Raw genomic sequence first — 23,253 nt, forward strand, 5'->3', positions numbered from 1 at the left:
TAGCTGCTTGTAGTAGTTGGATCACAGTAGGTGCTGTTGCATCTAAAGACACAATTAACTGTTGCTGAGGAATTGCAAATTCACAAAAGCTCTTTTACAGCTGTTGGGAGTTCATTTTCTAAAAGCTTTTTCAAAGATTTTCAAAATTTATAAATGTTTTAGGTCGTCACATTCTAAAATTATTGTCAGATTGAAGTAAGATTAAGAAGTTGATATTTTCATGTAGCTAATGAATTCTTGTGCTGTGAATTAGCTGTGTAATTAACTACAGATATGCAGAATGATTGTAGATTTTGTCCATTATTTAGGAAGATAACCTTAGGAGTTCTGTAATATTTACTATGGGTAGTAAAATTGTGAGCACAAAATTGTGAGCTTACAAAAAAAGTCTGAAAATAAAACTTACCAGAAAGCTTCTGACATATGTATATCACTGAAAAGATCATCTTGATTTCCATGTGTAATTGCTTAGATATGCTTTGGATATGGTAAGAGAATGCACTTAAAAAAAAAAAAAGAGAAAAAACTCCCCCAAACCAACAACTCCTCCCATGTTTTAGTACAAATTAAATAGAAAATTACAGTAAACTGCATATTAAGGCTAATTATGAGGTATGAAATTTGACTAATTTTTAAACAAAAGGCTTTTAACCAAAACTCGTAGAAGAATTCATTATTTAAATTACAGTGATAAAATTTTTATAAGTAGAACATTAAGTACTGCAAATCTTTCTTTTAAAAATAATATAAAATATCTACATGGAGTATAATATAAAAAACGTATGGAGTATATCAACTTGTTTAAAATAGTAAAATTAATAAGGTTATTGTGCAGTGTGAAGATTTTCTATGTATTTATCATTTCTTATGGAGGCCGGAGCGTAATTGTATAATGAATGTAATGTATGTGCAAGATCTCTCACATACACACACATTGTTTAAGCATCTTATGTTTGAAGCATCATAGATAATTCATTTTATTCTTATATGAAAAACTATGAATGTTTGAGGCTTTCAGCATTTAATAAGGGACTACATGGATCCAAACCAGGACGATTGATAAAATCCTTGCTACTATTGGCTATTATTTACTGTCTTTTAAGTGGCAGGTTGTATTTATGCCAATTTATCTGCTTCAGGGAACACTCTTGATAGCAGAACAAAGTGAATAAAAGTAGTTTGCTTTGCAAATGAATGCAAATGATGAAGCCTTTCGGGAAGCCCTTTAACAGGAGCAATGCACTTTGATTATGAGTGAAGCTGCCATTTGGACATGGTGAAAAGAGCACGCTTGAACCATTGATTGAGGGAGACAGTAAAAAGTCAGGAAGGGCCCCGTTAAGCTTGCAGTGCGGCAGGCGGATGTCAGTGTGGTTAGAGCACAGTGGGAGAATGACAGGCAGGATTAGTGTCAGGGAGAAGCTTTGCTGTAGTTGTGGAGATGGTCCCTGGGGTCACTCACCTCTGACTGTTGTTCTGTGCTGATGGCTCTGTAATGCAAACCGCTTGATATGTGCCTGTTCATTATCGGAAACAGTGATTAGAAGAGGTATGTCATAAAGAGTTCCTTAAAAATAAATAAAATGGCAAACTAGTGATGGTAATGAAGATTTGGCTCTGTGGTCGTTGCCAAAGATGCTGCAAATGTCAAAGACGGTTACTGCGTCTTGCCTTCTGAGGCAAGCACGATTTCATGCCTTAAACTGCTCTAATTGTGTATTCCTTGCTTTGTTCACTTTTATTTGGCCGTTATGAAGACAGTTATTGTTAACAGATTGGCATGTAGTTAGAGCAAAACATTTTTATATCTGTTGGTTATTGGTTGGTAGGAGCATCCGGTTTGGTTTTGTGGCATAACTGCATTTTAGGGACAGGGGTGGGTTGTTTTTAATAGTCTTAATGCAATATTAGAATCAACAGATTTCATTCCTGGATCATGCCAGAGTTCTAAAACACTGGATGATAACAGTGACAAAAAGCTAAAATGACTGTTCTGTTTTATTTAGAGGCTTTTTTAGTATGTAAAAATTGAGATATTTTGTCTTTGCTGAAAAAATATTAAATATCCAATTAAATGTCTAAAACTTTATGTCTTAAACTGTGATTTAATCATGGAATCATGGAATCTCATAGGTTGGAAAAGACCTTTAAGATCATTGAATCCAGCCGTTAACCCAGCAGTGCCAAGTCCTCCGCTAAACCATGTCCCTAAGTGTCACATCCAGATGTCTTTTAAATACCTCCAGGGATGGTGATTCCACCACTTCCCTAGGCAGCCTGTTCCAGTGTTTAAAAACCCATTTGATGAAGAAACTTTTCCTAATATCTAATGTAAAGCTCCCCTGGTACAACTTGAGGCCATTTCCTCTGATTCTATACTTTGTTACCTGGGAGAAGAGACCAACACCCACCTCACCACAACCTCCTGCCTCAGGTAGTTGTAGAGAGCCATAAGGTCTCCCCTCAGCCTCCTTTTCTCCAGGCTGAACAGCCCCCAGCTCCCTCAGCTGCTCCTCATCAGATTTGTGCTCCAAACCCTTCACCAGCTTTGTTGCCCTTCTCTGGACACACTCCAGCACCTCAATGTCCTTCTTGTAGTGAGGGGACCAAAACTCAACACAGGATTTGAGGTGCAGCCTCGGCAGTGCTGAGTACAGAGGAATGATCACTGTCCTGGTCCTGCTGGCCCCACTGTTGCTGATCCTGGCCCCACTATTGCCACTGGCCTTCTTGGCCCCTGGGCACTGCTGGCTCGTGTTCAGCTGCTGTTGACCAGCACCCCCAGGTGCTTTTCTGCTGGGCAGCTTTCCAGCCTCTCTTCCCCCAGCCTGTAGAGTTGCACAGGGTTGTTGTGACCCAAGGGCAGGACCTGGTACTTGGCCTTGTTGAACCTCCTACCATTGGCCTCTTCCCATCCAGATCCCTCTGTCCAGATCCCTCTGTCGAGCCTTCTTGCCCACCAGCAGATCAAACATTGTCACTGATCTTGGTGTGTCTGTAAAATGACTGAGGGTGCCCTTGATTCCCTTGTCCACATCATCAGTAAAGATGTTAAACAGGACTGGCCCCAACACTGATCCCTGGGGAACACCCCCGGTGTCCAGGTGCCAGCTGGATGTAACTCCATTCACTAACACCATCCAGACAGATTTTTAGCCAGTGAAGAGCACACCCAGCCAAGCCATGAGCAGCCAGTTTCTCCGGGAGATGTTGTGGGAAATGATGCCAAAGGCTTTACTAAAGTCCAGGTAGACATATCCACAATCTTTCCCTCATCCCCTAAGCAGGTCACTCTGTCACAGAAGGAGATCAGGTTGGTCGAGCAGGACCTGCCTTTCACAAACCCAAGCTGGCTGAGTCTGATCCCCTGGTTATCCTGCACATGCTGTGTGATGGCACTCCAGTTGATCTGCTCCATGATCTTCCCTGGCACCCAGGTCAGACTGACAGGCCTGGGGTTCCCTGGATCTTCCTTCTGGCTTTTCCTGTAGATGAGCATCACATTTTGTAACCCTCTGTCCGCTGGGACCTCTGCAGTGAGCCAGGGCTGCTGGTAAAATGGTCGAAGGGACCTCTGCAGTGAGGACTTCCTCCCACTCCCTTGTACCCTTGGATGGATCCTGTCCAGCCCCATGGGCTTGTGTGTGTCTGAGTGGTGCAGCAGGTCACTGGCCATTTTCCTTTGGATTATGGGGTCTTCACTGCACTCTGCGTTTCTGTATTCCAGCTCAGAGGAATTAAATGTGTTAGTCTACATACTACACACAATGCATTGAGTGTTCAGGATTTTCAGCAGAGGGAGAAGGTACACAGTTGTTTTGGTTTTGGGTTGTTTTGGTTTTTTTTACAATATTAGATTAATTTGTTTAAAGAGATTTTTTTTCAGTATATTACCTTGCAAATATTTGTCCAATATCCCAGTGTAATGAATGTTTTACAAATGTTTTACAGGCACCTGAATGGACAGAGGAGGACCTAAGCCAGCTGACAAGAAGTATGGTTAAGTTCCCAGGGGGGACCCCCGGTCGATGGGAAAAGATTGCTCACGAATTGGGTCGATCAGTGGCAGATGTGAGTTCACTCAGATTTGCATTGTGTAGAGGATGACAAACCAGAACAAGACAGGCAGTGTAGAAGGCAGACATATATGGGGGCCGACATTGTCTTTTGAGAGAAGCTACAATCCTTTTAGGACCTGGAAGTGAACCATTAACTAACTATGCAAGAAGCAGATGTCAGCCAGTCTCTCCCTCCACAATTAACAGCTGTAACTGATCAGCTGGATGGAGGATTCTGGTGCTTACAAACTTCAGCTACTGCAACCCAGTAACAGAAAACAATATGCTGCAGGTTTTGTAGCAACCTCCTTTCACTGCAAGTGAATGTTTGTGTGACTTGGTTAAAGATTACATTTCTGTTTCAAGCCAGTCCTTAAAAAATGCATATGAGCTCATGGTGTTTAGACAGGTGGTTTCCATTAATTAAACTGAAATATCTTTACAAATTTTAAAACGAGTAATACATATGATACTATTTCGCTGCCTTTTTCAGGATTATGGCATGCTTAATAATTATATCATGTAAAAATGATTAATGTCCTTGTTAATTCATATTTTATAGTATTGTACCAGATATCAAAGCAAGCTTGTACTTACGGATTTTAAGTGTTATGATCTTAAAACCCTTAGGGGCTAGGCTGTAAAAGACTTTTCCTTTCCAAGCAATAGATCACAAGAACATGATGTAGTGTCTGCTGAGGACCATTTGAAAGCCCTTTCAGCTGACCCTATTTTATAGCCTCTGTAGGGGTTAATGAGAATAATGTTTAAATCTGTTGATGTACATTTTGAGATTAGATGTTCTTTATTATATTTCAGAAACTATCTTAAATAATGGGAAACAAAGCCACTGGCTAGAGTGACATGTAACCTCTTAGAGCCTCCTGGGAAATTTGTGTACTTAAATTTTTTTTTCCTTATTGATATAATTACAAAAAGATATTTTTAGAAGTTACTTTTAAAGTTTTAATGCATCTGTACAGTTCTGTTACATATACCAAAAAGTAAGCCATTTGCATTCTAATTTTAGAACAACACGTTATTTGCAAAAAAAGTGTATGTAAGGAAGAAGTTACTAACCTGCTAATGCAATGAAATTAAGGGGTTTAAGGTTTATTCTGATTAGTATTGTTTATTATATTTCTTGAAGTATTCATACTACTGAACTGGAATGATTTTATTAAAAAGATGCAACATTTCACTGAGCAGATATTAACAGCAAAAATATATGTGTTGGTAGTGTACAGTGTGCATGGGAAAGATCTTTTGAGATCGGTTTGGAAAATCTGGTTATTATCTTGATTCAGATAATACAGACATGTGGAATGGTTCCACATACACCCATCACAAAACTAATGGTGTCTTAGCATTGCCTTTTGCACCCATTGTCAGCTTTATTCCTTGACTTGGGTGTAAAAACACTCTTTATTAAGAATCCTTTGCATAATATATTTGGCCACCATAGTTGCAAACATCCAGTACTGGCAAGAAAAAACAAAGCTCACTTGCTTCTTCGAGTAGGTGAGAGGTCTTCAACAACATGTTCTTTTGTTTCAGTGAGTTGGAAAGAGAAATGAAAGAGATGTGATTGTTCTAAGAGTTGTCATTTTCTCATATGAAAAAAGGAATTTTCAAGGATTTTTCTGTGTGGAGAAAGGTCTGAGTGTAGTCCTTTTTACTTTCATTGACCTCCAACTATATGATTAATGTGTTCTCCACACAAGTTTTTACTTCTCTAAAATTTCCGACTGCTGATAATGCAAGGTCAGCTTTCCAACACAAACTGCATTAGAGTTTCTGCTGTGTTTATCCTCACATAGCACAGAGTTGCAGCCATTACGTATTAAGAGGAAACAGAAACAAAAGCTTCATGAAAACATTTTGGATCTCAGACTGTTACTGCATCAGTACTAGAAACGTTGAAACTGCGAACTACTTCAGATATATCCATTCAGCTGTTGAACAAGATGTACAATTTATCCTTTTTATTTGTTGAAGGTGACATAGAATAGCATCTAAATTAGCAGCAAGGATTCTTATTTGTTTGGGCATCACCAGAGTTGAATAAGAAATGTTATGTTAAGGCCGCAGGAAAAATTTCTGGGTTTGTTAAACTTTGAGCACAGTAAAAGAGGTGTTTGCATGTGCAGGCAGCATTTGCTGCCCAAACAACTGCTCACAGTTTCCTTTGGGAGCAGTGCAAGGAAATAAGTTTTGATGTACAAGGGGCTGTTTTGAAATAGTTTGTGCAGCAGAGTTTGGGAATCCTTTGCTTACAGCTGATTTAACAAGAGTCAAGCCAGAGGGAATTTGAAGTATGTATTATCTAGCAAATGCACTAGATCCTAAAAAAGAAAAACATTCCAGGGCAAATTTGAATTTCTTTTTCTGACATTTGCTAATACAGAAAATACTTTGTAAAAAAATTGAGATCACTTTCTGCTTGTTTCTTCTCCTGTAAGGCATCAAGAGCAGTAAGGGTTGGGTTTCTTTTCACACTTAGAGAACTATAATAGAAAGGACTGAGAAGGTACAATGTGCTTGTTTCCATGTGATTTTAAGCATTCAAACCCTTTTTAACAGTAGATTAGCTAAACAGGTGTTAATAAAAACAGCTCAAAGTAATCCAGTCCAAAATAATGTCTCCATTGTTGCTTCTATCTCAAAGCTTTCTTCTCCAGCAAAAGAAACGTTAGAAAAATATCTCAATACTTTCTGAAGAATAAGCAGAAACCATTCATATATACTAGAAGAGAATCAGTGAAATTCACTCCCTCTAACCACCTCAAAGAAACTTATTTTAAATTGTCTTAAACCCCTTCTTTTTCTAAAGAAATTAATTCCTATGTCCAACTACATTCATTCCCACTGGCAATTTTTAAGCAGTGTGAAGTGACTTGAGGAGAGTGTTCCTGGCTTTCTTGAACTTTTCAACTTCATGGTGTTGTTTTAACTTACTACATCCTTAGTTTGTGACTAGTTTTCAGTATTGCACTTAAACATGTCATTTGATAGAAGGAGTCCAGATGAGAATAAAGAGAATAATAGGTTCCTAAAACGCTACCTACAAGGAAAGATTGTGAAGGAATTAATGCTATTGAACTGAAAAAATTGAACTGAGCATGTAAGTATTCAACTACATGAAAATTATAATGAGGAAGGGTCTTGTGCACTGTATTACTTTTGGAGGGCAACATTTTATCACAGGCTTCAGAGTTAGAAACTGAGGGGCAAAGAATTACAATGGAGATGATAAAACAGTGGAATAGGCTGCTATGGAGTCTCTGTATTTGCAGGTCTTAAAGAACAGGTTACACAAACATCTGCAAGAAACAACATCAGTGTAGCGGTTCTGCCTGAGGTTAGGTCCTTCTCTTCATATGATCTGTGATTACACTAGCAAGTGCAAGCTATCTGGGAGAAAAGGGGGAGGAAACAAACTCTCCCCTACAATTGGAAGCATGTGTGAACTCACTTTTCAAAATGTAAAATTAAAGCCAGATAGTCACCATAGTTGGTTTGTAATCCCTGCATATAACTTAGCTTGACTTCTGAAATTCAGTAATTCCTAATGAAGTGTTCCTTCATGTTTTTTTCTTTTCTACTAGTATTCAAATTGGCATTTTGTAGACATTTAAGTTTGCTAGCTGTTATTTCCCAAAATACAGCCCAAATAAGGATTACTGTAAGGCCCATTATATGGGTATGTCTACAAGATTTCCCATCCAAACCTGTACATCCACATGATGTGATGATGCAAGCTGCTGGGAAAGTGCCAGCCAAAATCCAGCGATGAACAAATGTCCACACTGTAGTGCCCCTGAGCTCATTCAGCTCTACTGTTTCTATTTATGCTGCCTCATGTGATACCAGCATAAATATCTTTGCAGCATATTCCTGTGCTGCTCAGTTCAGAGAGGTTAAGCTTGCAACTGTGGTCTGGACATACTGTAAGAAGGGTTATTACTTTAACTGCTGTCATGTTAAATATAGGATATGTTTATCTTGTCTCTCTTCAGGAAGACATCTTTTAACAGCCAATGCATAATCAACCCAAAATAGATGAGGTTAAGTTGTGCTCATCTTATCAGTATGTTTAATTATTTAAATTATTTAAATTGCTAATTGTCATTTTAATATGTGCATATTGGGAATTTAGCAACCTTTTCCCATAAAGATGGTTTTCAGCTGTCTTAGTACAATGAAATCTTATTGCTTTCACTACTGAAAGCTTCTATGGCTTTTTAAGACATTTTTATTGCAATTGGCTGGTGCTATAAATTAGGTTTTCAAATATTTTGATTATGAAAGGGAAATAGAGTTCAGTTAACTCTAATCAGGATTCCTGCCTGCTGACCTGGTTACCTGTACCACTGCTCTCTGTCATCCTCCAAACATCTGTTCTTTGACCCATTTTCCTTGCTGAATTTGTTGCTCCAGGGTTAGTTCTCATTCCTATCCGCCAATACTTAAGGAAATAATTGACCTTTTAAAACAAAATAAAAAAGTTATGTTTGAATTTCCTAAGCACTGTGAACACTCTACAACATAGTATAAATAATGAATGGAGTTGCAATACTACTATTTCTGCTAAAATTATATTGTTTGGTTTGACAAATGCTAAGCCTTATGAAGATTTATAATGATTGTCAGCTTTTACTGAATTCAAAAATTGAGAAAAAGCACTTAGATGTGAATTATAGAAGTATATTGTATTTGACAATACCAACCTTTATAGATAAAAAGTTAAAAAAAAAATATTTGCTGAAAGGCATAAATTAATTTCAGTAACTACAAAGGACGTTCAAATTGTAAAAATAACAGAGGAAGTAAAAGCTGTCTGGCATGCCAAACAGACTTTAATGTGATTATTAGGTACAGGTTTTTTAAATTAAAGGCACAGAGATCTCAGATTTCATACTTGTGAAGTAATATCATTCACTTGTCTTACAGGATTTAAACTGATTCTGTTTGCTCCTGCAGTCACTAATCTCATGCATTTGTGTTGCAAAAACAGACTGATTGGGATTTGCTGCTTGTATGGAAGAACATTAAGGTAGACAGCAAAACAATAGCCAGGTGGCAGACATTCTGAATTACCATGAAACCTGAAAGCATAAAGTTTGGGGAGGTGGGTGCTTATTTTGTGATATCTCTTGTATGCCCAAGCAACAGTTTCAGCCTTGAAGTCTGACTCTGTGAGTTCATACTCGTTATACTTTATATGCCTTTGTAAAATAGATTTCTTATTTTTGACAAATGCAAGCTCATTACTTTGCCAGCAAGAAAACATCTATATGAGAAATGGTCCATATGTAAAAGCTCATGAATTTATTAGGTCTTTTGCTTCTGGAGATTAACTGTTTTCCTAAGTCAGTTTTACATTACATTTTGTCTGTATTAACTCAGTTACTGTGCAGTCCAGTTGTGGATATTCTGAAACATTCACCCTTAGTTTGCATATATTTATGTAATCAATAGTTCTTCCAGTTGCTTATTGAAGTATAAAGACCTTGCTCTGGATCAAGGTCCAAGAGAGGTTATGAATATCTAAGATGGGATTTAGATCATATGTAGGTCATGCAGATCCCTCAGTTTGAGAGTGAAGTCTTCGAAACACCTGTCTAATCCCACAGACACACGAGAATGACTCTGTTCATACCTGAGGAAGGAAAAGGTGGTTGCTGTTCACAGTACTCTCATTGTACAGTTTTATTCTGTGCACTCCTACAGTTGCCCCTGTTGTTTTTGGAGAACTGGGCAGCAAATAGATGGCTTGTGGCTGGAATTAATGTAATATCCCACATAGCTCCTGGTGAACTGGGTTTGAATTCCATTGCAGAATTCAAGTCTTCTGACTCTCAAGAGAGGCAATGCATTTTGCATCATCAGCAACAAAATAAGATGTCCTAGTAGTTGTTACAGTTGGCATTTGAGCCAAACTTCTCTCTTATGAGTGCTCATAGTATTGAGCTAAAGACTCTCATGGATTTTAACTGACAAAACCCAAGCACAGTATGAAGTCTCTAGTATCATCACAGTTCTAATTGCCAAGTTCTTCCTCTTGTGTCCTGAAAAAAGGAGCAATTCTTCTGCTGCTTCAAATTAATTATTTGGGCACTTAAACTGGAGAGAGTTCTACATCTGGTGATTTAGGCCAAGTTTGGCTTTTTTTGGAGGCCACATCTTAAACTGCCCCATAATTAAACTCACAGTTGTTTTGGGGATTTCTGTTGAGGTAGCTACCTCTTCTCCATCTGCTGTGGCAAAGTTCAGAACCACACACGGCTTCAAAGTTCATAACCATAAGAAAACTATTGTTTCTGGCTGCAACTGGTGCTTCTAAGCAAATTCAGTTAAATTCATAGCATGTTTCTTAGTTCTTTCAAGAATAAAAGCACATTGTCCTTAAAATACTCATTTGGCTGCGTTAGCATCAAATTCAACCTATCATTTACACAGTGGATAAAGACTGGTTATGTTACCTGCATCTGGAAAAGTTGGTAACAATCTGCTGAACAAACTGTTACAAGCAGTGCCAAAGCAAAGGCACACCTTCTGATCTGAAATATTTCTTTTCAAGGGGTCTAGCAAGTTGCAAATGAGGGTACTTGCAAAAATGGAGAACAATTTGGCTTGATGCTTCAGTATTTGAAGTTTCACCAATCTGTTAAAACTGGAAGACAATTTTAGCAGCCCTTTACAAAGCAACAAATTTTGAGTCACATGGAAATAGATGAATGGGTCATTATTGTTGTCTGACTTGTGACAAATGTTGCTGGATACAATTGTGGATGCTATGAAAAAAAGCTGTTTAGATCCAGATTGGAAGATCAATTCATAGTATCATAGTATAGATTGGGTTGGAAAAGACCTCCAAGATCATCAAGTCCAACCCCTGATCCAACTCCAATTACTATATCATGGCACTAAGGGCCACATCCAATCTCTTTTTAAAAACCTCCAGGGATGGTGAATCCACCACCTCTCTGGGTAGGCCGTTCCAATGCCTGATAACCCTCTCTGTAAAGAATTTCTTCCTAACATCTAACCTAAACCTCCCCTGGCAGAGCTTGAGCCCATGTCCCCTTGTCCTATTGTTGGTTGCCTGGGAGAAGAGACCAACCCCCACCTGGCTATAACCTCCCTTCAGGTAGTTGAAGAGAGTGATGAGGTCGCCTCTAAGCCTTCTCTTCTCCAGACTGAACAACCCCAGCTCTCTCAGCCTCTCCTCATAGGACTTGTGCTCCAGTCCCTTCACCAGCCTCGTTGCTCTTCTTTGGACCCGCTCCAGCACCTCAATATCCTTCCTGAACTGAGGGGCCCAGAGCTGAACACAATACTCCAGGTGTGGCCTCACCAATACAGAGTACAGGGGAAGGATCACTTCCCTGCTCCTGCTGGCCACACTGTTCCTGATCCAGGCCAGGATGCCATTGGCCTTCTTGGCCACCTGGGCACACTGTTGACTCATGTTCAGCCTCCTGTCGATCAGCACCCCCAGGTCCCTTTCCTCCTGGCTGCTCTCTAGCCACTCTGTCCCCAGCCTATAGCGCTGCAGGGGGTTGTTGTGGCCAAAGTGCAGGACCCGGCACTTGGCCTTGTTGAACTTCATTCCATTGGAGTCAGCCCATCTTTCCAGTCTATCCAGATCCCTCTGCAGAGCCCTCCTGCCTTCCGGCAGGTCGACACTCCCTCCCAATTTGGTGTCATCAGCAAATTTGCTGATGATGGACTCAATCCCCTCATCTAAATCATCGATAAAGATGTTAAAAAGGACTGGGCCCAGCACTGACCCCTGGGGAACACCACTGGTGACCGGTCGCCAATTGGATGCAGCTCCGTTCACCAGCACTCTCTGGGCCCGGCCCTTGAGCCAGTTCCTGACCCAGCACAGAGTGCCCCTGTCCAAGCCGTGGGCTGCCAGCTTTTCCAGGAGTATGCTATGGGAGACAGTGTCAAAGGCTTTGCTGAAGTCCAGATAGACCACATCCACAGCCTTTCCCTCATCCACCAGGTGGGTCACCTGATCGTAAAAGGAGATCAGGTTGGTCAAACAGGATCTGCCCTTCCTAAACCCATGTTGGCTGGGTCTGATCCCTTGTCCATCCTGTAGCTGCTGTGTGATTTCACACAGGATGATCTGCTCCATAACTCTGCCAGGCACCGAGGTCAGGCTGACAGGCCTGTAGTTACCAGGGTCAGCCTTGCAGCCTTTTTTATGGATTGGGGTGATATTTGCCAACTTCCAGTCATATGGGACCTCCCCAGTGAGCCAGGATTGTTGGAAGATGATGGAGAGCGGCTTGGCAAGCTCTTCTGCCAGCTCCCTCATTACCCTAGGATGGATCCCATCTGGTCCCATAGACTTGTGAGGATCCAGATGACTCAGTAAGTCACTAACAATTTCCTCCTGGAATACAAGGGGACTATTTGGTTTCCTATCTCTGTCTACCAGCTCCAGAGGCCGGTTGCCTTGAGGGCCACCTGTCCTACTGGTAAAAACTGAGGCAAAGTAAGTGTTAAGTACCTCAGCCTTCTCCTCATCTCTATTAACTATGTTTCCCTCCAAGTCCCTCAAAGAATGAAGGTTTTCTTTGCTCCTCCTTTTGTTATTAATGTATTTATAGAAGGACTTTTTGTTATCCCTAACAGAAGTGGCTAATTTAACTTCAAATTGCGCTTTTGTATCCCTGATTTTCTTTCTGCATGATCTAGCTGTCTTCCTGAATTCTTCGTAAGTAGCCAGCCCTTTCTTCCACAGTCGGTAAGTTCTCTTTTTATCCCTGATTTCCTTCAGAATCTCCCAGTTTAACCAAGCTGGTTGTCTTCCCCGCCGGCTTGCCTTTCGGCACACTGGTACAGCCTGTTCCTGTGCACTCAAAACTTCTTGCTTGAAGCACGTCCATCCCTCCTGGACCCCCTTGTTTTTAAGGGTTGTTTCCCAGGGTATGTTCAGTGCAACAAGTAGTATATTGGTTATAAGGGGAGAACTTTAAATTTGACAGTTTATTCTGTGCAGTTCTGGAAGGTTAGATACGTAAAAACCTACTACTTTGACAAAGGCAGGAAGGCATTAAAATTCTTCTGTATCTGGTTTTCCTTTATGAGAAAAATGTGATTATAACTAAAATTCACCTCCAAGATTCAAGAAATTCCTCATTGCTTCACAGCAGCCTCAGCTACTCACAGGCTGCCTCCACATTATTTTTTCAATAATTCCACAGATTCTGGCATTTTGGCATGACATAACTAGATGGAGAGCATGCAGTAAGATAACAACTCAATGAACAGACACTGCTACTGGGACAGCAAATTTCTGATAGTTGATGCTGAGAAACCGTGGTTACTTTAGTAAATATTTAGAGGACTTCTGCTCAGGAAGATGCTAAGAATAATAGAAAATGTTATCAGAACCTCCAGTTTTCAGTAGCACAATAGCAGGTCATCCTTCTTTGCAAGAAGTTTATGTACAGTTGGGAAGCCAAGTGACATGGATTATTTCTTCGTCTACAAATTCCACATTATTTTATCAAAATATTTTCAGAACTCAAGAGTTTTGTACTTCTGTGATTATCTGTTGCAATCCTAGTCAAAATATTATCCTAGAGAAGGAAGGTAGGTTGTTGCCAACAGAAGATTCCCAGGAGACAGAAAAATGGTAAAGGCTTCAATGCCACGTGTGCCGTGAGAAGTTGGGCTGTCGTGGTGCTGGAGGGGTCAACTGAAGGGATGAGCTGGTGGCTGCTGCTCTCAGAATGGCAATTGTTCTTCATTTCCTACCCGAGGGCTCTGTCTGGGCTCTCTCTCTCTGTTTGGCATCAGTAGCATCACTGTACTTGACTTTACAGGGTTTTCCCTCTAGGTCCGTCATATTTCTATGCTTTTTTTATGGCTGCCTTCCCTGCAGGGTGAAAAGTACCCTCTCATTCATGTGATAGCAAAATTTGCTTTTGCCTGTGCATCTGAGAGTCTTTTAAGCTGATTCTGAATCACTTTTTTTCTCCTGTATATCTCTGAAGCGTCAATTGTTCCATCTGAAGGAGGTGGCAGGTGTCCAGGGTAATAAGAGATTAAACATCTGGATGGTCATGATGAGGAATGTTTTTACTGCTAGGTGTCTTCTTGAGTAGCAACTAGTCTTTGTGAACTGGACTAATTGTCAGCAGTACAGGAGGAAACCAGCTCTGTCTGGCTTTCATCACATAAAATCATCCCACTAATCCCACTTGCTTTCGATAGAATCTTTTTATAGCTGAAGAGCTATTGAAACGGAGTTCAGAAGGGAGTTCTCAGAAGCAAACCGTTCCTGTGGTTTCTTTCTGTAGGTCCCATAGTAAGATGGTTTGATTTCTACTTCAGCAATTTGATTGCTTGCATCGAGGTTTTTTTTGTCATCTTTATCTGTCTAAGGAAATCTGTTTCACTGTTCATGCAGTGACCTGACTTTATTTGTGACTTCTGTTATCCCTGGTGGACTACAATATTTAAAGTTGATTCCTATAAAATAATGCAGTGTGTCTGTTCAGCAGGACAAATACTTGAAGGAATAGAGATCTGCTCTCTTTGGTTTTAAATCAGTTTCACAGTCTTGATCCTTATTATTTAAGGAGTCCTCAGACCCAGGATTTCTTAAGGGGGGGTGGCTAATGCTCTGGTGAAAGCTGTTGCCAAGAACAGTAGGCTGTTAGAACAACTTTTCACAGTCTGGATAAAACTCATAATTTAATAGACAAGAAAACCACAATTTTAAAGCATTATGCAGGAACAAACAGCAATAATAACTAGAAGAGTAATTCTACAAGTGCTATACTTTGAATAACAGTATTTCCAAGTATGTTATCTGCTAACTAATGAAACAGTAATAATATCAAATAAGCAAGTTATGATAAGTGAGTATAGAAAGCAATGGAGCAGCTTATGTTGGATAACTTAGTGAATTTTTTATGAATCACTTAAGAACTAGCTAGTAAATAACACTACTCACCCCAGGAGAGGAAATCAAAATTGATATTAAGGATGTCAGAAAGCATGGAGGAACTGGCAGTGGAAGATTTGAGTGGCAAGAACAATGATTAAACTCAAACAGATCAAACCAAAATACAATTTCATATGTTCCATAGGTTGGATTCCTAATAATTCTCAGTGGTTTAATACTGACATGTTAAACAACTCTTGCCCTTTGTCAGCATCTTTAACAACAATGACAGTTAAAACTGTTGGACAAATGAATCTGAAGTTGAAATAAGTGATACCTGAACTCTCAGTGAAAAGAGCTGGCATAAACATGAACTGCACATAGCACCTGGAAAAGGACTTGCAATCACCCTTTTGAAGAAGAAAGCTTACAAAAAAAAATAGACAAATAATCTCCCCCTGTAACCTGTGAATGATGATAGTAAAGCTGTAAGAAGCCTGATGAGTTGTCAAACTTATGTCAACTGAAGGTGCTTGTTCAGCGTTTGTAATTGTAGATTTTCAGTATCTAAACCATACACACAGTTGTTATTTCCAGCTTACCTGGTGAATGTTCAAATTGAAAGTCCATCAAAATGTGAACAGATACCATAAAACCTTCAAAAGATAAAGTCTTGGAAATACTAGATGTGATAAATGGAGTAACTTACTACAAATGTTACATCTGGGTTTACTGTGTTACAATGACTGAAGTTGGCCAACATAACCTATGGCAAGACCATTTCTCCTGGATTTTTTGCATATAAGGGGAAATATGAAATGCAGTTAGGATCTAGGAATAAACCAAAGTCCTTCAATGTTCAGGTGGATGGAGCTGGTTTAGATTCTAGTCCTGTTAGATGTAATATGCAGCAAAATTTGTATCTATTACGGGATACCTGCACTAACCTAATTTGGCAACACCTGTCTTGTAAAGGAAACTTAAATCCAGCAAATTGATTTGCACCACTTCCAGTGTAAAGTTTGTGTTGCATGTGTAGTCTGAATTTGAAAGATATAATTATAGTTGCTGACCTCTGAAAACTTCAGAGGTTCAACACAGAGGAAACTGAACATTGGCACTGGATCTGATTTTGTCTTTGCTGGCAATTTATTCTGCTCTGTTTTATTCAGGGAATCTTTTTTGCTCTCTTTTTTTTCCTGCCTTCATGGCCTTATGAGCAGGCTGTACATCTTTGAAAGACATACTTAAAAAATAGCAAAATGGTCTAGGAACAGTTTTCTGGAATACATGAACATAGATAGGGCCTTGTCATATTTGCAGTGAATCCACTGCATCATTGCAGGAAACTCTAAAGGATCAGCTACTTGTTTACTTGACAAGTTTGTCTTGCTCTTCTCAAAATAATCTATTATAATCCAGTTTATATAACATAATTTCTATTTAAGAGATGCATAGCAGGACACCACCAAGGATCCATTCTGTTCAGCAGTCAAGAATGGTTTCCGCTCCCCTCAGTCTTTTAAATCATTGGCCCTATAGAGACACTTTCCTAATAATGAAGATGGAACATGAACATTTTAATTTGGATTATTTTAAACTATAAATTATTTGAGGAAGTCAATTTCTATTAGTGGATCATTTGTTTCAAGGAGGATCCATCCTATTGTTTCAAAATTGGGGTCATGCAGATCCTAGAACTGTTAGTGCCACTTAAAATTTTCTGTGATATTACAGTATTCTGAGATTTTTCTTTGGACAATTTAAACTTCATCATACTGCAACAGTAGAGACTGGAGTTTTCAGTGCCAGATGTATACCTCTGGATAAAGGTTTTGGTTAATTAGAGTTGGGATTTCGTTGTTCACAGGGTTTTCATTTGAACTTAATCATCCCAGAAAATGAGGCCTAATTTTTAGGGAAAATAGACCACTTTGCCTTGTTAAGTCTTGCTGTCATTTCCTTAAGGAGATCCAGCACCAGGCTATTTTTACAGCAAACTGCTGCAATTTCATGGGCAGGAAGATGAGTGGGAGGAACCGAACAGGCAAGACTAGAAGCAGACGGTACCAAAGTGTTTTAACTATTGAAGTACTCACCTACGAATCTTGTCATAGAACAAAAACCCTAAATCTTTATATTTAATTCTTCTCCCAGCAAATGGCTGTACAACCCTCTGGCAGGTTTGCTCTCTAGTGCTGCTCTGCATAGGGGAGAATTGTTACTGTTAACATTAAGCAGCTAAAACAGCAGATGTCTGTGCTGTGCCTCAGAGGCCTAAATGGTTCCTACTGTGGGTCAATCCCATGCGGAGGAATTCCTGACTTAGTAAATGATGTATTTTTTATTTTTGCTCTGGGCAGCACACTGCACACACCTTACCCTAAATGGATGTTAACATCTGAAGTCCCAGGTTCAGACAGCAGGAAACACAGGGAGCCCATCCCACACAGTGTCAGTTTTGATCCAGTGTGTTGCCTGTTTGCGTTTTAAGTTTGATTTGGGTGGCTCAAGACTACCTGATTTTCATTTCTTTTCACAAAGACCTCACATTCAAAAAAAAACAAAAAAGAAACTGAAATCTGGTATTCATAAAATATTTTCAGTATGTAAAAAGAGTATATAATTCTTTGAATACTACATTTTAAGATGATTTGGTTTTGGTACTTGAATTTGGGACTCCAGTACCTAAAGGGAGCTACCAGAGAGCTGGAAGGGACTTTTTAAAAGGGCCTGTAGTGACAGGACAAGGGGGAATGTCTTTAAACAGAGAATAGGTTTAGGTTAGATATTAGGAATAAATTCTTTACTGTGAGGGTGGTGAGGCACTGGAACAGGTTGTCCAAAGAAACTGTGGATGCCCATCCCTGGAAGTGTTAAGGTCGGGTTGGATGGGGCTCTGAGCAACCTGGTCTCGTGGAAGATGTCTCTGCCCGTGTCAGAGGGGCTGGAACTGGATGATCCTTCGACCCAACCCAACCCACTCTATAATTCTGTGATCACTTGATACAACAAAGACGCTAAGTAATTTAAAGGATCTTAAATGAAACCTGTCTTCTTTGTTATCTGAAGTGTGGTCTAGAAATTTGGGACGGGGAAGCTCCTCATTCTGGGTGGGGGAAAAGCCTGTTTGTTTCCTTACAAACAATAATTTTTTGCTTTAAAAACAAAAATGCTAAATCTGGTGTTACTTTTCTCCCAGGATAGATATTTCAGTATACATGGAGTGTTTGAAGCAGACAGCTTTCCATCCTTTGGATTCTCAGTGATAAACTTTTTTCCTGAAGTATCAGGATTTAGGAGGTGTCTTTGCTGATGTTTGGCAGTCAAACTGTTAAATTTTATTTTAGGACTGAATGCCTGTCCATTTGTATGCTTCATCATCTGGACCTATGTCAGTTCTTTTGTTTGGTATTTAGAAACTAAAGTATAGAAGATAACTAATTAGTTTCGTTTTTCCCCCTTCTCCTTGTGGTATTTTTAGGTTGGAAAATCAGGTTTTAACAAGGAAAGAAAATAAAATTTTAATATCTGCAGTGGTGTAGGATGGTGACAGTAACAGAAATGTGTCGCATCACATTATTTTAATCAGCCAGGAATGCTTTAGAAAGGACAAAGTCTAGAAAGTTACTTTTAGCCACTTTGGGCTCCACGTGTGAGCACAGCCAGCCAAAGGACATCATCCTCACTGTATTTAATGTATCTTCAATGCAGGTATTTTGCAGTAAGCTGATAATGAATTCTTCAATAGCCCCTATACTGTAATTTTTTTAATAGTCCTTTATTTTTCTTGTTTTCTTGCAGGTTACCATGAAAGCCAAACAACTGAAGGATTCTGTTACATATACACCAGGTGTGTGCTGTTAGATCCTCACTAATGCTTATGAAAATCACTGTATTTGGGTGGTAGCTGTGTTTTTCAGGGTCGGCTTTGCAGAGAGACTTCTGCAAGCTTGCCTAACTTTGAGTGAAGAGAAGAACTGATGGGTATTCTGAGGGAACACTTCCCTTTAGTTACATCCTCCCAGACCTTCTTACTTGGTTTATTGTGGGTTTTGTTCTCTTGTTCAGGCTGTTCTATTTGTTTATATCAGTGCGGGAATCTAGTAGCACTTCCCATATATCAGATAAGCTCCCAGTTGGCAAAGTTCATTGCTTCACCACCTTGATTTCTCAATAAGCATTTTCTCTAAGCTCTCAGTCCAGAAGAGCTTTTTCTCCACTCTGCACTATTCCATGTACCTTTAATTTGTGGGCAGTTCCCTGCTTGCTTGGTGGGGTGTTTCACTGTCTCAGAAGTGTAACAGCAGTACTTCTAACAGGTACCATTAGGCTCTCCGAGCTTAAAACTCTGGCCCATTCCAAAAATGTCAAAGTCAACGTGAATTTGCCAGATCATATAATCACCCAGCGAGAAAGGGAGGAGGAAGAGGAGGAGGAGGGGAACTACTATCATATACGGGAGCAGATGGATGTCCAGACAGATCCAAAGGAGACCATTGGAAGTGAAACCAGACACCGCAAACGCAGAATTGTCAAAGCACCTGAAGTGGCTCTGCTGGCACTGGAAGAGAAGGGCAGAGGGAGACGTCAGAGAGATTTTGATAACACTGACCAAGAGGAGGAGAGTGATGATGAGATCAGAAAAAGAGAGAAAAACCGTGCCCCAGAAGAACTGTGGACTCAAAACCAACAGAAACTTCTTGAAATGGCCTTGCAGCAGTATCCAAAGGGAACATCAGATCGCTGGGATAAAATAGCAAAATGTGTTCCTGGAAAAAGCAAGGTATGCCTAGTTTTGTTGGAACTACAGTATAAATTGAGGAGAAACATATTTTCTACCAGTTTATGATTACCTTGAGGGTCCATGCAGACAGGTGAGGACTTTACTTAGCCCATCAGTCCAGTCGTAGGCAACCTAAGCACCGTTACTGTCATGTTTGTTGCTTTATTTAAAATATTTTCTTATTTATTTCAGTTTGTTTGATCTATTACAGAAAATGTTGAGATAACTCCTGTTTCATTTAAAATACCTACCTCTCCTCTGCCTTTGCAGGACAAATTAGATTTTAAACCAAATTTTGATTCAAAGTTAGTAACCAAATGTTGGTGAGCTGCTTTGCTTACACTTTCACAATACCTTTTTCAACCCATCTCAGTGAGCAAACAAAAGAAATAATCCATCTGCAAGTGTTAAATGCTCAATAATATATCTAATGTTCTTTTTGTAAGTATAATCTTTTAAACATAGCATTGTCATTGATATAGTTGGTCTGTGCTGGATTTCCTAATAGTTGTGATAGCTTAGTTTGCTTGCTTCAGTCATTGTAGCTGCAGAAAATCCTTGTTTTATTTGTGCCAAACACAGTGTGAGGGAGCAGGAAACATGGTGGGGAGGGATTTGTGTGTTTCTCTGGCTCTGAAGCTGTTCTGTGGTATCTGGTGTCAGTAGGTGCTGTGTTAGTGACCTCGAAGGTTTGTTTTAACCCATTTGCAGCGTGGCTTATACCAGAGAACTGTTTTAAATAGATATTACAATACAACTGTTTAATAATTGCTTCTTGCAGTCATTGTTGGGAAGTACGAGGCAACTGTTTCTTTGGTTTGTGTGCTCTTCAAAGAGATAAATTATCCATAAAGAAACATAAACTGCCAAGTTCATTTTTCTAATCTGCTCTTCACTAGATGTAGATCCTCCTTCTGAAATTCAGTGTGCAACTTTAAAACAAAACTCAACCAACAACGACCAAAAAAACACCAAAACAAAACACCAAAACGAGACAAAAACCCCTCAATACTTAAATGTCCCCCTTTGAATAACACTTTTGTGTTTTCTTTCAGGAGGAGTGTATAGCAAGATACAAGTTGCTTGTTGAACTGGTACAAAAGAAAAGAATGGCTAAAAGCTGAATGTGGTGAGCAGAAGAGATGTAACTCATCTTTGTCAAAGTTTTAAATGTCATATGCAGGAAACTGCATTTTTGTACCTCAGTATTTCTATACGTCATGTGCCTTAGTAAAAGAAAATATTAATAAATCTTATACCATCTTACCTGTTTTGTGTGTTGAAGAATGAAGGTGTGTTTGTATTGAAGAGCTGCTTATGCAGATGTGTGATAACAATGGCTTAAAAATGAGTGGACCTTTAGGAAAACCCCCTGTGACAATCACATACTGAAACCGGTAGGTTTACAACTGCTGGATGTTTAGCATATAAATAATTTATGTTTGTTTTGAAAGAGAGAATTGACATGAAACTGTTAAGCAAGCACGAGAGTAATGAAATTCTGCACTCAAAATATATTTTTCTTTCTTGCAGCTCTAAAACCATGACCATATGCTTATAAATATCTTATTCTTATCTGGTCATATTTTGAAGTAAGTAGTATTTCTAATCTTAACTTCCACGTACATTTATATATACCTGCAATATAGTACCTTTTTTGCCAGCCCTGCAGAGATACATAGTGATGTTTGATTGCATTGTTAACTGGGCAAAGTTGAAATGGGTAAAAACACTAAAGGTCTAAATTTTTAAATTAGAAATTAAGAGATATAAGACACTTTAGGATCACTTTTTAAGTACAGAATGGCAAATATTATTAGACTAAGAGTTCTCATATTTGGGGAGTGGTTGTACACCCTGGATTCAATATAGTTGGATTTTATATTTGAGGAATAGGTAGTAATGGTTATTATTCCATTCTTGTTATGTTGTTTTGTATAACTTTTCCAAAATTATGAAAAGCTTAAAATGCTGGAATAATAACTTAATGGGCTCTAAATAACAGCAATAAATCAGAGCAGTGATCACAGTGTATTGCAAGAAACATTAAGGACTTCCATTTTTTAAAGCAGTATTTACCACTCAAATTCTGGTTTAATACCAGGATTCTAAAAAGGTTTTGAGCTTTAATTCAAAATCAAAATGAAAACTCAGAGGATCGTGTATTTGAACTCAAAATCTAAACTGGGTGTCTGAAAGTCTCCATTAACTTTCTGCCATTTCCACTGCTGATTTCCCCAGTAACTGTTTGCCAGCTGTGCTGCTTCTGACAGATCAGCATTTCACAACATTTCATCCCATTCCCATAAAACTTTAAGGGTGAAGTATTTAGAGAATGTAATAATGTTCCATATGCATTCCTTTACCAATTGGAACTTTTAATCATATGTAAAAAAATAACCTTAGTTGGTAGAAATGATATTATGGAAACTTAGCTAGGCACAAAGTAATGCATCTAAATTTTATTTCACAGAGAACATCACAGGTTAACTGCACTGGAAAATAAAAGATAGTTAGAAGCTGAACTTTGAGCTGGGGTGCTAATTGGTCAAACAGTAATTACCTATGAAGGAAGAATCTTAGTGAGATAAGTGAGGTATTTTCAAGAGGTATCAGGAAATCTTAAATTGAAAAAGCTATTAGTCATTCAGAACACTCAAAGAGAGATGATTGTAGCTATAAAAAAAGGTCATTGAAGTGGCTACAAAGAAAAGTTACTAAAATGGCAAGGGGAATTCATGAAAATTAATGGGTGGAGCTGGGGTAGAAGAACACAAGTAAATGGAGATATATTGTTCATGAAAATACAGACTGGTAATGGGAACATTTCTGCTTTTTCAAAAAAAGAAGCAAACAAATAACAAGAGAGTTTGGCCTATGAGAAAAGAGTCATCTTTCCTTTCCACTCTGGATTTACAAGACTTTGCCTGGAATGGTGTGCCCAGTTCAGTATATCACACTTCAAGGAAGATGTAGAGCATCCAGAACAGAGCAGAGGGAATGATCCAGTGTCTACAATGCCTGACTTGGTGGGAAGGACAGAAGGAATTCTTGCTATTTGCTCTACACTAGAGAGAGAGAATCTTCCAAGTATGTAAAAGAGAACTTTCCACTTGTGTGATCTCTGTGTTTCCCTGTTTCATGTCTGTGGTGGCTCTGAAGAATAATAATGGGCTGGCTCCGTTTGGAGTGAGAAGTAGCTTAATTAGGTCTTGGGGCAAAATGTAATAAGGACTTGGGAGGACTTTGATATCTTTATTGCTGGAAATCCAAAGACTTACCTGAGTACCTGCTCCAGACCTGCCCATATCCCTGCTGTGTATGGGGCAGTGGTTTCACACTGCCTGCCCAACACATTCAGCTTCTCTCCACCCCACACTTTCTGCATGGGGGTCTAAGGAAGAAGAAGGACAAGAACCGCTGACTGCTAAGAATTTTTTTTGAGTTTAAGAACATACACATTGAGAAACTTAAAGCAGTACTCCTGACAA

The 23,253-nt window shown here is 39.2% G+C and overlaps 1 protein-coding gene across 1 annotated transcript in view; it reads left to right on the forward strand.

Moving 5' to 3' along the window:
* The window catches only part of DNAJC1 (DnaJ heat shock protein family (Hsp40) member C1), a 108,731-nt gene extending 87,703 nt beyond the window's left edge, over positions 1–21,028 (forward strand). Inside the window, exons 9-12 of the mRNA XM_027658804.1 lie at positions 3,952–4,071; positions 18,781–18,829; positions 19,299–19,762; positions 20,818–21,028. Of these exons, the coding sequence (XP_027514605.1) occupies positions 3,952–4,071; positions 18,781–18,829; positions 19,299–19,762; positions 20,818–20,886 (702 nt within the window). The 3' untranslated portion in view covers positions 20,887–21,028. The remainder of the gene's footprint in view (positions 1–3,951; positions 4,072–18,780; positions 18,830–19,298; positions 19,763–20,817) is intronic.
* Positions 21,029–23,253: the final 2,225 nt, after the last annotated feature.

The sequence above is a fragment of the Corapipo altera genome, unplaced genomic scaffold (genome assembly GCF_003945725.1).
Source record: "Corapipo altera isolate COAL_440 unplaced genomic scaffold, ASM394572v1 63, whole genome shotgun sequence".
Lineage (NCBI taxonomy): Eukaryota > Metazoa > Chordata > Aves > Passeriformes > Pipridae > Corapipo > Corapipo altera.